Below are 13,393 nucleotides of genomic sequence, written 5' to 3' on the forward strand. Positions count from 1 at the left end.
TAGTTGCCTTTAAATTAAATTCTCTGTCAATAATTGATGCAAAGAATTAATGTGAGAACACCTTCAGTTACTGAAACTTTTTTAAGGTGGCATAAAATATTGAACTGTTGCCCGTCATTAGCAGCTAGGCTGTCTGTTTGCTGTAACATCCTTCTTTTCTAAATTGGTCAAGAAAGACTCTCAGATCTTGAAAGATGACAAATGATTCTGAATCCACTGCTGGATAATCTAAGCACACTGAAATGCCCTAATAGAAATTTTATACGTGAACGCAAAAGAGAAAAAATAATAACTGATTTTATTTCTTAGTCAATTCTAACAAATATATAAGCAGACTTGGTTTTCTTGAATATGTTCCAGTTTTTTGATTTGGCCAGTATGCATTGGAAAAGGTCTTACCTAGCTGGAGAAATCATGGTCTATGATATTTAAGCAGTCAGCAATCATCAAAAAAAATCTAGACCTACAATAACATAAAAAGTGTGTCTTTGATAAAATGGGTTATTTTCCTTGCTTAATTAATGTTTCTATTTACATATCATCACTTGCATAACATTGTGTCCTCTTCCACTCTAATTCTCTACTAGCCATGAGAACAGTGGAATCTAGACACTCATGTAGGACATTCAACGGTTAGAAAGAAGTCGCTCATTAGCAACCCTGGCTCCTGTCTGATCTCACCAGGCAAGAGGCGCTCAGGGGACGGAAGTGATGCAAGAGATGAACCAGCTCTGAAAGAAAGAATGAACTTCATTCATTTGTGTACTCTAAGCTAAGCCCTTTTTTAATACAAAGCCTGGTAAGATGTCATCTCTGTCCTCAGGCACTTACAGGCTGTTAAACAGGCAGTGTCCTTGACTTCTCCCTTAGAGACTGATGGAGAAACCTGGTTTACCAAAGTTCTCTGGTAACCAGAGCAGGGGCCCACAAAGCAGACCTTAAGGTCAGAGAAGCTTCTAGAATCAGGAGACCCCTTCTCCATTTTGGTGGGTAAACAGTAGTTACCCAGACAAACAAAGAGGCTCTCCAGGCTGATGGCGCACCTCCCACACAAAGACACCCGGAAGCGAAATGGAATGACTCACTCTAAGACTCCAACTAGAAAAAAAAGAGGCCCCTCTGGACCATCCAACGCCTGAAATGAAGGACGATGTTCTTTTATGTTTATCAAGCTCCCAATGCCCTATGAGGCTCAGGGTCAGGGCTTGAAAAACGTCAGCCCCTTGCCTTTTCCCTCTGGTATCGAGTTGGGATATTTGAGGCCACCCTACTGACCTCTCCACTTTCGGTATATTTCCTTTATTTTGATATAGTTGAGATTGAGCTCTCTCTTCTTTTCTTTTGCTTCTTTGGAAACCATCCTCAGCCTAAAACGAATACCAGAAATGGAGAAGGGTGGGGTTATTGCCTAAGATGCTTTTTCTCCCATCCACTCCTCTGATTCGGCTCCTGCTTCTTGCGGCTGCCATTTTCATTTTGCCTTGCATCCATTTGCCTTGCAAATAGGACGCTCTTCTATTTTCCTCCTTGCCTGAGAGGTTCTTTTGCCTGGGACTCCCTGCTAGTCCCAAAGACCTTTCTAGCACTGCTCTGAACTCACCAGCATTCCTCTTGTTCAAGAAAATGCTTTTCCTGTGTTGCTCTTTAGTGTGCCTTTCTCTGCCTCTCTCATCTTCACCCTTCACACTTTCTGTTCACACAGGTAAGAGGAAACTGAATTTACATCGTGTCTTCTGTTTTCCAGCAACCTAGAACAAGATTTTCTAGACAGGTCTCTTGACTTGGCGCACAATATTTTCCTTGACGAATCCGTCATGGGCTGAGCAGATGTCTTGTTTGTCATGTACTTGAGTACCAAGTACCCCCAAATGCCACAGAATAATTTCTTTTGTTGTGGCAATTTTTAATGTTTGCTTTCATTTCCCAGTTAGCTTTTATCTTTTAATTTAAAAAATTATACGTCACATACACACACCTAAGTGTCGTGTTGTGTTTGGACTCGAGCCTAGTTCTTTTGTCAACTCCACCTAAGCAAAGGATGCCCTCCCCCTCACCATATATAAGGTTGAACATCAGAGTTATTGATTTTCAATGGTGCTTAACATGTAGATAACAAAGTCCCAGACTGGTTTTTTTGTGTGTGTCCAAATTATTGTAGTCAACGTTTCTACTAGTTGGAAATGCATGGACTTTGGAAGCCGACTTTCTGCTCTACCTAATTCATCATCGCAGCTGCAGTTCAGCCTGATTCTAATTTTTAACTCAAGATGATTATCTTCTTTTCATTTCCATGAAACAAACTGATTCATGTGTCGAAGGAGCAAGGTAGTTCTCACACCTGCCCAGCCTGCTCGTGTGTCTCTCAAGGCTGAGTGAGGCTGTGAGAAGAAGAGAGAGGATGGAAGGCCGTGTTAGAACTAAACAGGCATGAGGAAGAAGACAGGATTGAAACCGTGCCTAGCAAGTGTTTACAAGCACCTCAAGTTGACCTTCAGACCTCAGGACCCGCAGGCTTCGGTTTTCCACAATGCAGCTTTTGAGAAAAACGGTGACTAACCAAGCAAAGCGCGGAACTCACTTCTCAGAATTCTCAATCAGAAATTATCTGATGACTGGACCGATTCTGATTACCATGGTTCCCGCAGATCTACCCAGCACCTCAGTGACTCGGTATGCAGAAGGCAGCGATCCCGCGCATCCTACGCATCCTGCGCATCCTACGCATCCTCGCTGGCGGCCCAGGGAACCTATGCTTCCCATCAAGTCACCAGGCGCCTGTTTCCGAGAACTCACCCGTGTTCTAAGCACATATGTCTTATCTCGGCAGCACGATTAGGAAAATAAATTCAATAGTTTGCCTGCAATGTTTCCATCGTGAGGGTAGTAATTAGACATGTGCTAAAATGTAATATCCGCTTTTTCAAACCACATTTCAAAGTTGATAGCATCACCAGCTTGAGAACACTTTTAAAAAGCTGGGTTTACCGAATTAAGAGAAATAAAATCTGCCTGTTCATCAGTGGATTTGTCTTACTTTGCTGTGGGTTTTTCTTTTCTTTTCTCAATTAAGTATTATTTAGAAAAGGACCCAAGTTTCAATGCAGGCGACATCTTCCTTTCTGATTTCTGGTTGCCTGGGAACGCAGTGGTTCACCGAAGAGAATTTGTATGTTGTCTCCTCACTTGAGGCAGAGCCTCATGACATTGTCTGTTCTGTCACATGGTGGTGGTGACAGCGGCCTAGCTCTTACCACAAGGCTTTCATCCTGTGGTTTTTTGTGTTCTTCTAGTCCACCATTCTGTCAACCCTGAATTTGCTGTCAAATTTGCACTGTACCCAGAAGAAGGCCTATTCACCTTTAAAAGTTTAGTAGGGGGCATTTGGAAAGAATTCCATTGAGATCCTGCTCAGTTTGGCAATGCAAACCTAAGTAAGTAAGTAATGACTGTTACGTTTAACTTCCTTCTTCTACTATTAGGTTGCCCATCTTCTACTATTAGGTTCTTCTACTTTAAAAAGTGCATTGGCTAGATAGATTGAGGAACACAGTACCTAAATGTACTACGGTTCTGGTAAATTCACAGATTCTAACAAAAATAAGTTTTCTTAAGAACCGTGTCAATTGATTCATAGTACCTGACTGTGTCAAGTTGAATGACATGCTCTCCTGCCAGGAAGCTGATTACCCACAGTTCAGAAAACCTCGATCTTTCTTTCACATTACCCCTGCTTTCTCTTCAAGGAAAAAAAAAATCTCATGAATTTCCTCCTTACAATAACAACATCCTAGGTCATAGATATTTGATTCAGCGCTTCCTTCAAGAAAAGCACAGTTCTCAAACTTTGTATAAAAATTCCGTTTCACAGATGAATAATCACCAAAGATATTTCTGAAAGGACACTAAGAACACTCTGGCAATTGTTCTTTAAGAAAAAGGTAGAAACTGGGTTTTATAAGAGAAGGAAGTAGAAATACTGCTGGAGAGAAAAAAAAAATATGCTAAATTATGTTTTGAATATAACAAAATATTTCCAGAAGGTACCTACCTATTTAAAAAAAAAATCACCAAATTGTTTTCATAGATCCACGCAGTCATCCTCAGAAATAAGAGCTTGGAAAAAGGTTGAGGGAATGACTGGCTACTCAAAGCCATTCTGTGTTTACAAAATTGTGAAAAAGGGGCTGAGGCTGCTGATGGTAATTACAAGAATGGAGGCCCTTAACTGTGTGCCCTACATCCCTCATCACATTGAAGCCGTACCACCGTCTTGAGAGGCCCTCATTGCTTCCCAACTTCTTCAGGTGAAGAAATTGCTGAGGCTTGATAATTAACTTACCCAAGGTCACATTGCTAATGAGAAGCAAAGCCATGATAATGACCTGGGACATATGACTCCTGGGCCCATTCTCTTCCCACAAAGCATGATTAACTCAGAGAGTAATTAATAAACAATTTCATAAATAATCTTAAAATAAAACCTCCAAGCACTTTCGTAGATTGGATTATATGCCGAAAAAGTAAGGTCTGTTTTACTAATATAAAATTTGACCTGTGAAGTTAATCTCTTGGCTAAGAGTGTGTGTGTGTGTGTGTGCGTGAGGGAGAATATTTATACACACATAGATACCTCTAATTGATGTCTAATTTTCATAGCAAATTTAACATATTTAAGGATATATAGTTCTCTGGATCCTGACGAATGTCCATATGTACACAGTCATGTAATCGCCACTACAATTAAGATGTGGAACAGTCACCTTACCCCGCCTCCCCCCAAAATCCCATCATTCTCATTTCCGATAAATCCTTCTCCTCTCAGAGGCAAACACTGTCCTTTCTATCACCCAGCTTAGTTTTACCTGTCTGAGAACATCATTTAATAGGAATCATACCTCTTCTTTTGTGTCTGGCTTCTTGGGCCCAGCCTCGTGTTTTTGAGAATCATCCACGTCAATGTGTGTATTGGTATTCGTTTTCAACGCTGAGAAATGTCCCATTGTAAAAGGAGACACTGTTTATCCACGCACCTGCTGATGAGCATTGGGTTGTTCCTATTTTTCGGCTATTATGAGTAAGGCTGCCATGCATGTTCATGTATAAATTTTTTTGTGCACTTATATTTTTATTCCTTCTTGATAAACACCTAGTGTAGAACTGTTGGCTCTTAGGGTATGCATGTTTAAGTTTTTAAGATGCTGCCAAACTGTTGTCTAAGGGGGTTGTACCATTTTAAACTCCCACTGAAAGTGGGTGAGAGTTCATGTTGCTTCCCATCCTCGCCAATACTTGGTATTTTCAGTCTTTTTACTTATTACCATTCTAGTGGGTGTGAAATGGGATCTCTTGGAGGTTTAATTTCACATTTTCCTGATGACTAATGCAACTTTTTATGATCTCATTAGCCATTCATATATTTTCTTTCTGTGTAGTACTTGTTCACATATTTGGCTTTTTTTTTTTTTAACTGAGTTGTTTGTCTTTTTATTATTGAATCGTAGGAGTTCTTTATATATTTTGGATATGTCTTTTTTTGTACATATTGTGAACTTTCTCCTAATCTATGTCCTCTCTATTCTTCCCTTAATGATGTCTTTTGAAAAGCAGAATCTTTTAATCTTGATAATGTCTAATTCATCTCTTTTCTTTTCTTTTATGGTTAGTGCTTTATGTATTCTAAGAAATCTTAGCCAATCCCATGGTCGCAAAGATATTTTTCCTTGTTTTCTTCTAGAAGCACCATAATTTTAGTTCTTACATTTAGGTCCATCTCAAACTAATGTTTGTATTTGGTGTGAGGCAAGGGTAGAGGTTTACTTTTCCCCCCATGTGGCTCTCCAGTTGTCCCTGCATCATTCGTTGAAAGACTAATCATCTCTTTATTGAATTTCCTTGGCTCTTTCGTCAAAAATCAATTGACTGTGTATTTGTGGATCTATTTCTAGACTTTGCTTTTCCATCAAAATTTTAGGATCAACTTTTCAACTTCTTGTAAAAGACATGCTGAGATTTTATTTGGTGTGTATTAAATCTATTAATCAATTTGAGGAGGATTGAAATCTTAACAATACGGAGTATTATAATCCATGAACCTGTATCTCTCTATTTAGGCCCTCTTTAATTTCTCTCAGTGGCATTTTATAGTTGTCAACATAGAGGTCTTGTAATTTTTTGCTAAATTTGGTATTAAACATTTTGCTTCTTATGCTACTATAAATAATATTTTTAAATTTTTTTGAATTGTTTGTTGCTAATATGTAGAAATAAAATTGATTCCAGCAAACTGATCTTATATTCTGTGACCTTGAAATATATTTATTAGTTTCTTCTTCTTTTTTTAAGATTTTCTTTTCTTTTTTCTTTTTTCTTTTTTTCTCTTTTGTTGAGGAAGATTGGCCCTGAGCTAACATCTGTTGTCAATCTTCCTCTTTTTGCTTGAGAAAGATTATCACTGAGCTAACATCTGTGCCAATCTTCCTCTATGTTGTATGTGGGATGCCACCACAGCATGTCTTGATGAGTGGTATGTAGGTCTACGCCTGGCATCGGAACTGGCAAACCCTGGGCCGCTGAAGCAGAGTGCATGAACTTAATCACTATACCACTTGGCTGGCCCCCTCTTTCTTTTATTTTTTAGCCAAGAAAATAGTCCATTTTTATTCTGGTCCCATGGATATATCTAGGAAATAAAATTAATAATAAAATGATACATTTATCATAAGATTTTCTATGTCTCCAAAAAAAGATAGTTTTACTTCTTTCACCCTGATTTTTATCACATTTGTTTCTTTTGCTTGTGTTAATGCACCGATAGAGCCACCAGGAATGTTAGATAGAAGTGTAGAGAGCAGACATCATTGCCTTATTTCTCCATTATGTATGATGCTAATTGTAGGGTTTTTTGTACATGTTCTTTATCAGATTGAGGAATTTGCATTTAGTTATAGTTTGTTGAGAGTTGTATTATAATTAGGTGTTTCTGTGTATTTTATATTCTCGTTATTATTTTCTGTGTATCGAAGAGAGGTTAGCTCCTTTGTAAAAAAGCATTGATGCTGGGAACCTGACTTCAGATCTTTGAGCTGCCTAGAAAGACAGCCGGGGCAAGTTGCTTATTTCCTCTATGAGTCAGTTTCGTCATCTGAAACTGGAAAATGTATACAAAGAACTTACATAGTGACTGACACATAGAGAGCACTGCTTAAATGTTAGCTATTCTTTTAATATTACGGCATTTATGGAAAAAATGGGTTTTATGTTTCAGCCTCATGAGAAACACTTGTCTTAAACACTAAGAACATTAGCCCTATCATCCCCTGTCCGTTTTAAAGACAAGATCTAACCACTGGTTTATGGGTTAAATTGATAGACTTTTATGGCTACCCAAAATGGCTCTACTTTTTCACATTCCACTTTTCCAGTTTTAAAAGTTTAAGTTGATGTGTGTGATCCCTGAAGAATTATGTGCAAACTAGCATTAAGATGAAAATCTTTTATATTTGTTCTGTAGCTTGAAAAGTAGTGCATGGTCTGTTTTATTCCACTGGCTCCTAAGGTTCAGGTATTAACATAAATACAGCCCATTAACACTTGTTCCTCTCTGTCAGGACATAAATTAAGTCTGCAGGTGTTCCATGAAGCTGTACCCTCGGTACTAATTAAGCCTTGATAATTAGGTTTGTTAAATTCAGGACTTTAAGCTTATATTCCCTCTTTGGGTTACCAAAACAGAGAAGTGCAACATACAAACCCTCCCCCCACCTTATTTATTTATTTTTTTTTCTGCAAAGAGCTTTGCTACTTTTTCTACATTTTATTCTTTTTCTTCTTATTATTTTAAATAAAGAAGGAGTCAGTAACAAACTCTTCACCATTTTGCCAGAGTTGGGTGTAAACCTTGGGAGATCTGTACTCTTGTTTATGATGAGATTAAAATCTTTTCTTCTGCTGTTTTGTGTCAGCACAGACACTGTAGTGGAAAGTTTCCAGCCTGGCTTCTCCATCTACTGAACGTACCCAAATCTGTGCTTTAAACCCAAAGGAACTGTCACTCAAGAATGCATGTTGTTATCGTTAAAAACTATGCATACAATCAGCTCAGCCCCCAAGTAATTTGTATTTGTATTTCTTCCCTTAAAAAATGAGACATTTTGTTAATAGGAAAGTAATATTTTAAAATGAAGAGATCCTCTCTAGCTGTCAAAAAATTCACAGCAGTCTCTGTTCCCATTGGAGTTTCCCAAACAGAGATCCTGATTTGGAGGATATTTTGTGGCTGTCAGGTTATTTGTAACCAACACACAAACCACAAAATCATCTAATCAAAACAGATTTTCTCTCCAGTTCATCTTTCCTGTTCGGTTGCTTTATAAATCTATTACTCATCAGATCCGATGTTTGGTGAATGCCATTTTTCATTTTGAATAAATGGAATGATAAAAACAACTCTATTAGCGCAGCTTTCAATAATATTCATGGCAATCACGCTAACTTAATAGCCTCTCTTCTTTTATTTGAGGCGTATTAAATAAAATTATACTTTTAATCAGAAGCATTTTTTTTTTAAAAGAACAGTTTGTTCTGCGAGAGACTGCCGTAATACAGATCCATTTCATGTTTTCTTTAGCATTCGCTTCCCAAGAAGACCAATAATTAATCTCTCTAGAGGAGTACTGGTTTTCATGAGCATTCATATTTTGCACTTTCAAAGAACTCATTCTATAGAACAGACCACTCCTCTCTTTTCTGACCCATCCTCTCTTTTAGAGTTTGCTCGCATCTAGAAGCTTCCATTTTCTCCTTCAATCATGGGATTCAAAGTCTGTCTTCAAAGTCCAATGTGCAAAACTCATGTCCCTCCCCCTAATGACAGCAGGAGAGAAAGGAGTCACAGAGAGGAAGAGATGGACTTCGAAGGAAGTAGTTTAGCAATAATCCAAAAGTTTGCCTTTGTTTTGCCAAATGTGGGAGGGCAAAAGATCAGAGAGGATGTTTTTGCAAGGACAGACTATTTAATGAAAGTTTTAGACTATACGACGTTATAGAATATCTTTAGAGAGTGCTATTCACATAGGAATGGGGCATTTTTGTTTGAATTATTTCTGCTTTTTTCCCTTCTTCCCTCTTCCCCTTCTGTTCTCCTTTTTCTTTTTTTTTTTTTTTCTTCTCCTCCTCTTCCTCCTTCAGAACCAGCTGGCAGTCAGGACTCTAAACACCTGCGTACAATCTAATGCTGTTGCTGCTCGGTGCAGCAAAGGGACAACAGGATTTCCCACGAGTGTCGCTTACAAATCTGAGCGCATCAAGCAAGCAGTGTCCCTGGGCCCCTTGCTTCTGGAGAGGCAGGATGGAGGAGGGCGAAAACCTCTTGGTGTAGAGGTAAATGTTCCTCACGTATTTCAGGGTCGGCCGGCAGTTTATGCATCTAAATCCTACGGGAAACACCAGAAATATTTCTCTTCTTGAAAATCAGACAGTCTGGCAGCAGACCTGTTGTGTTTGAAGCACTCGTGCATCCTCTACCATGTCAACAACTCAGCCTCCATTGCTTTGCAATAAAACCCCACCAAATCCCTGTGTATGTTTTTTGGAACCACTTCTCCACCGCATAATTGATATTACGGGGAGGGGAAGTGCTCTGAGTAATAGTATTCATCGAGTAAAGGGTCACCGCTGATTAATTACCTCAAGGACGAGGAGATGGTGACTTTTTCTCTTCACATTGGGAGCCCCTTGTATCTCGCAGCTCCACGTGGGGCAGGGAGAAAGGCGAAGGCTCAGAGGTGGAGGAAGAGCTGGGGTTAAGGCATTTCAAAATGTCAGGCAGCTTGTTGGACTGCGGCATACCAGGCCTTCCCCCATGATGGCAGCGTGGGCCTGGGCCAAAGTGACACCCCAGCAGAAAACCTGACACCAGTTTCCAAATTTTCTCTCTTACTCCCTTGGGCTGCAACCCGCATGCCATGACTAAACCAACAGGCTGGGCTCTGCAGAAACTGCAAGACCAGAGCAGCTCAGTATTTCCTGCTCAGTGAAAAAGGCCAGCTCCTTTCTTAGTGACAATCCACCTTCCCACCCACTGCCTTCTAAGAATGAAAGCAAATCTGTTGTGCTTTTTTTCTTTTCCCTCCAGTCCCGGCCTTGATTTGCATGGCTATTTTCCCCCCTCCAACTAATTTTAGCTTCTCAACTGAAGAATAAGGGAAAAGTGAGTAAGGACTGGGGATTTCTCCCAGTGCCTTGCAAAACAGGAGTTTCTGCTGGGTCAGGGCTCAACTTTCCTTCGGGACTGAGCAGGAGACCTCACTCCGGGCATGTGGCTTCTTCAGGCTGCATTTTCTCAGCCCTTAAATGAAGGAGCCTGGATAGGTCACCTGTGAGTTCCTTTCTAGCTCGCTCACACTAGGAGCGCAGTGCATTTATAAGATAATTTGTCCAGGGGCCGGCCCTGTGGCGCAGTGGTTAAGTTCACACATTCCACTTCGGCGGCCCAGGGTTCACCAGTTGGAATCCTGGGTGCGGACATGGCACCACTTGGCAAGGCATGCCTGCTGTGGCAGGCATCCCACATAGAAAGCAGAAGAAGATGGGCACGGATGTTAGCTCAGGGCCAGTCTTCCTGAGCAAAAAGAGGAGGATTGGCTGCAGATGTTAGCTCAGGCCTAATCTTCCTCAAAAGAAATAATAATAATAGTTTGTCGAGTGTGATAATTATTCATTCAACAAACACTCCTTGAGAACCTACTGTGTGCTGTGAGAGGTGCTGGGGAGCCTGAGGTGAATAAGATCTATAAGTCAGAGCATAGAAAACGACGCTTGGAACTAAATAGAGGAAGGCTCTATAAACGCTGCTGGTGTGATCCCAAACAGCGTCAGACAGGAGGGCTAACCAAGATGGGAATGAAGTGCTGAGAGAGATCTCACCCCTTCATGGAGGCGCACAAGAAAAGAAGCTTATGTGAATTAGGGAAGTCCTAACCTGCTGCATTAGCTTTTGAGGAATGAGGGGGAGAAAAAAAAAAGATCAATAGTGACCAACTCTAATTATTTTTTAAAAAGTGTTGAAGATTTTTGATTTTTGTAGTAGACACTTTATCCCGGAAGCATGAAGTCTATGAAATATAAGCCTGTGAAGAAAGGTTTATCAGCTTTACATCAGTTGCTTTCTGGCTCTGTTGACGTTCGCTGATGAAAGACACTCGGTTTTACGTTTCTCTTCTCTGCTGCTCCTTCCACCCCGGCCTTGGGAGGTAATGATACTGTCAGTCTCGCTGGTTTGGCTGAGGATTCAGAGATACTATTTTGTGGAAGGGGCTTAACATACCACCTGGCAGGTGGTTATTAGCCACTAAATGCTCAAAAAATTCCTACACCAATAAGCATCTCTTACTATTATTATTGATGTATGCATGGATTTCACCAACATGCCACCCACACATCTTATGCCATTGCTAATTCCAGGGTAACCCAAGTATGGAAGCTGGTGTGCTGAGAGCAGACCCTTAGATTTAACACTAGTTCAGTAACCCCCTCACCTTTAATTATTCACTTTCAGAATTTATTTTCTTTAACTACAAAATAAGCTTGATAGTGTAACAAGGATGCTAAGGATTCTGGATAATTGTAATAATGGGAATAATAAAAATTATAATCACGATAGCGTCTACCATGTCGTGTCTTGGGTTCCTGTGAGATGCCGGACACTGGGGAATGTTCCATTTAGTTCTCAGAACTCTATGGACTGTGGTTATTCCCAGTTTACAGAGGAGAATCTGAAGGTACAAAGTAGATGAATGGTTTTCTCCACGTTACATAGCTAACGCGTGGATATTCCCTGTGGCTGGCAGATGGGTAAAGCCCCATTACCTATAACCTTTACATGCACACCACCTTTATCCTATTATCAGCATTATCTCTTTCCTGAGAAAAGTGGGGGACACCCCCTTTGAAAGCAAACAGGGAAAACCTTTCTGTAGAAAATTTCTGCTAACCTAGCAACAGACACAAAGTCAAACTATCGTTATGGCTTTTCTCTAAAGCAGAAGTAGCCACTTATAGATGCTTTTGTGATGTCATCACTTGGATGATCTCGTACATGTCCTCTTTGGGTAGGGCACAGTCACTAAGAAGCTGCACACTTCCTTCACCAGGTTCAGCCTGCCTCCCATATTTTTGTGCTATGATTAGAGCGACCATATAATTTATCATCCAAAGTGGGACATTTTTGAGAGAGGAAGGGGGCAGGTAGTAACACTGGGGCAGTGGGCATCAATCAGGACATCTGGTCACCCTAGCTGTGACCATCATCCTTGCTACTTTCTAAAATTCTCAGGCCTTCTCATCTAACCTTTTTGTCCATCTTTGGTTCTATGCTACTGAATCCTTCACGGTTTAGGGTGGGGGGATAACCATATTTTTCTCCTTAAAAAAAAAATCGCTTTTCTTTTTTGTATCACATCCCTTTCCTGCGTGGTGCTCTCATTGGTTCTCTGCATTCTATCTTTCCGTTCTCCCTCTATCTCCTAACAGAGCGCTCATCCTAGAGTGTTATATAGCTGCATACAATATATTGTCATTCTTTTTTGCTTTTAACTGGAGTACAAATCTCTGTGACTTGTATTTTTGTGGTCCATTTAAAAATATGGTGCCACGAGGCCTTCAGTGGCCCTGGCCTATGGCTGATCCTATATGAGGGTTTGTGCCCCTGGTCACCAAGCTGCTAGTCTTCCGCTAGTCTAAGGATAGACCTTGAACTTTAAGATGTGAGCTGCCTGAGTGCAAGAAGACTAGTATCCTATTTATAAAATTTACTTAAAAAAAAAAAGACCTCTTAAGAAGACGTGCCAAAGGGCCCTTGATTTCAAAAGTTAGTTGTGTAGGGGAGAAAAAGAGTTTTCCTCTGCCCTCATAGGATCCTGGCTGGGTCTGAAAATTAAACTGACAAAGACAGATTAACATCAGAATAGCATACAAGTTTATTTGATGTAAGTTTTACATGACATGAGAGCCTTCATAAGGAAATGAAGACCTGAAGGAAGATTAGACATGAGTATTTCCATGATAGATGTGATGAAGAGCCGATGGTCCTGGAGAAATACGATAGGTTCAAGAGTGTAGATGAGTGTGGTAAACTGGGGGAAACAAAATTCTTTTCTGGAGTCCCTTTGTCTTCAAAGGGAAGGAGTATATTTTGGGGTAACGTTTCCTGAACGCTATCAGTTGCATGAAACACCTTTCCACCCAAATTGCCAAAACGTGGCTCGAGTTATCAGTGTTAGACCAGCAGCTCCCAACCGTTCCCAGCTCCTCCTCCCATATGTTAATTAACTAAAGGACCAAAGGTCCAGAAAGGAGAGTTCTCTGCTAGGCCTTTAGTAATGATTCCATTAATGCT

General features: G+C 40.3%; 1 protein-coding gene across 6 annotated transcripts in view; it reads left to right on the forward strand.

Moving 5' to 3' along the window:
- Positions 1-13,393, forward strand: part of WWOX (WW domain containing oxidoreductase) — a 934,084-nt gene that overhangs the window by 654,897 nt on the left and 265,794 nt on the right. For 2 of the 6 annotated variants that reach the window (XM_070500695.1, XM_070500696.1), the window contains exon 9: positions 9,187-9,378. The exons of the other annotated variants lie outside the window; for them this stretch is intronic. In XM_070500695.1, the coding sequence (XP_070356796.1) occupies positions 9,187-9,378 (192 nt within the window). The remainder of the gene's footprint in view (positions 1-9,186; positions 9,379-13,393) is intronic. 6 annotated transcript variants of the gene reach the window in all.

Source organism: Equus asinus, chromosome 28 (assembly GCF_041296235.1).
Source record: "Equus asinus isolate D_3611 breed Donkey chromosome 28, EquAss-T2T_v2, whole genome shotgun sequence".
NCBI classification, from domain to species: domain Eukaryota; kingdom Metazoa; phylum Chordata; class Mammalia; order Perissodactyla; family Equidae; genus Equus; species Equus asinus.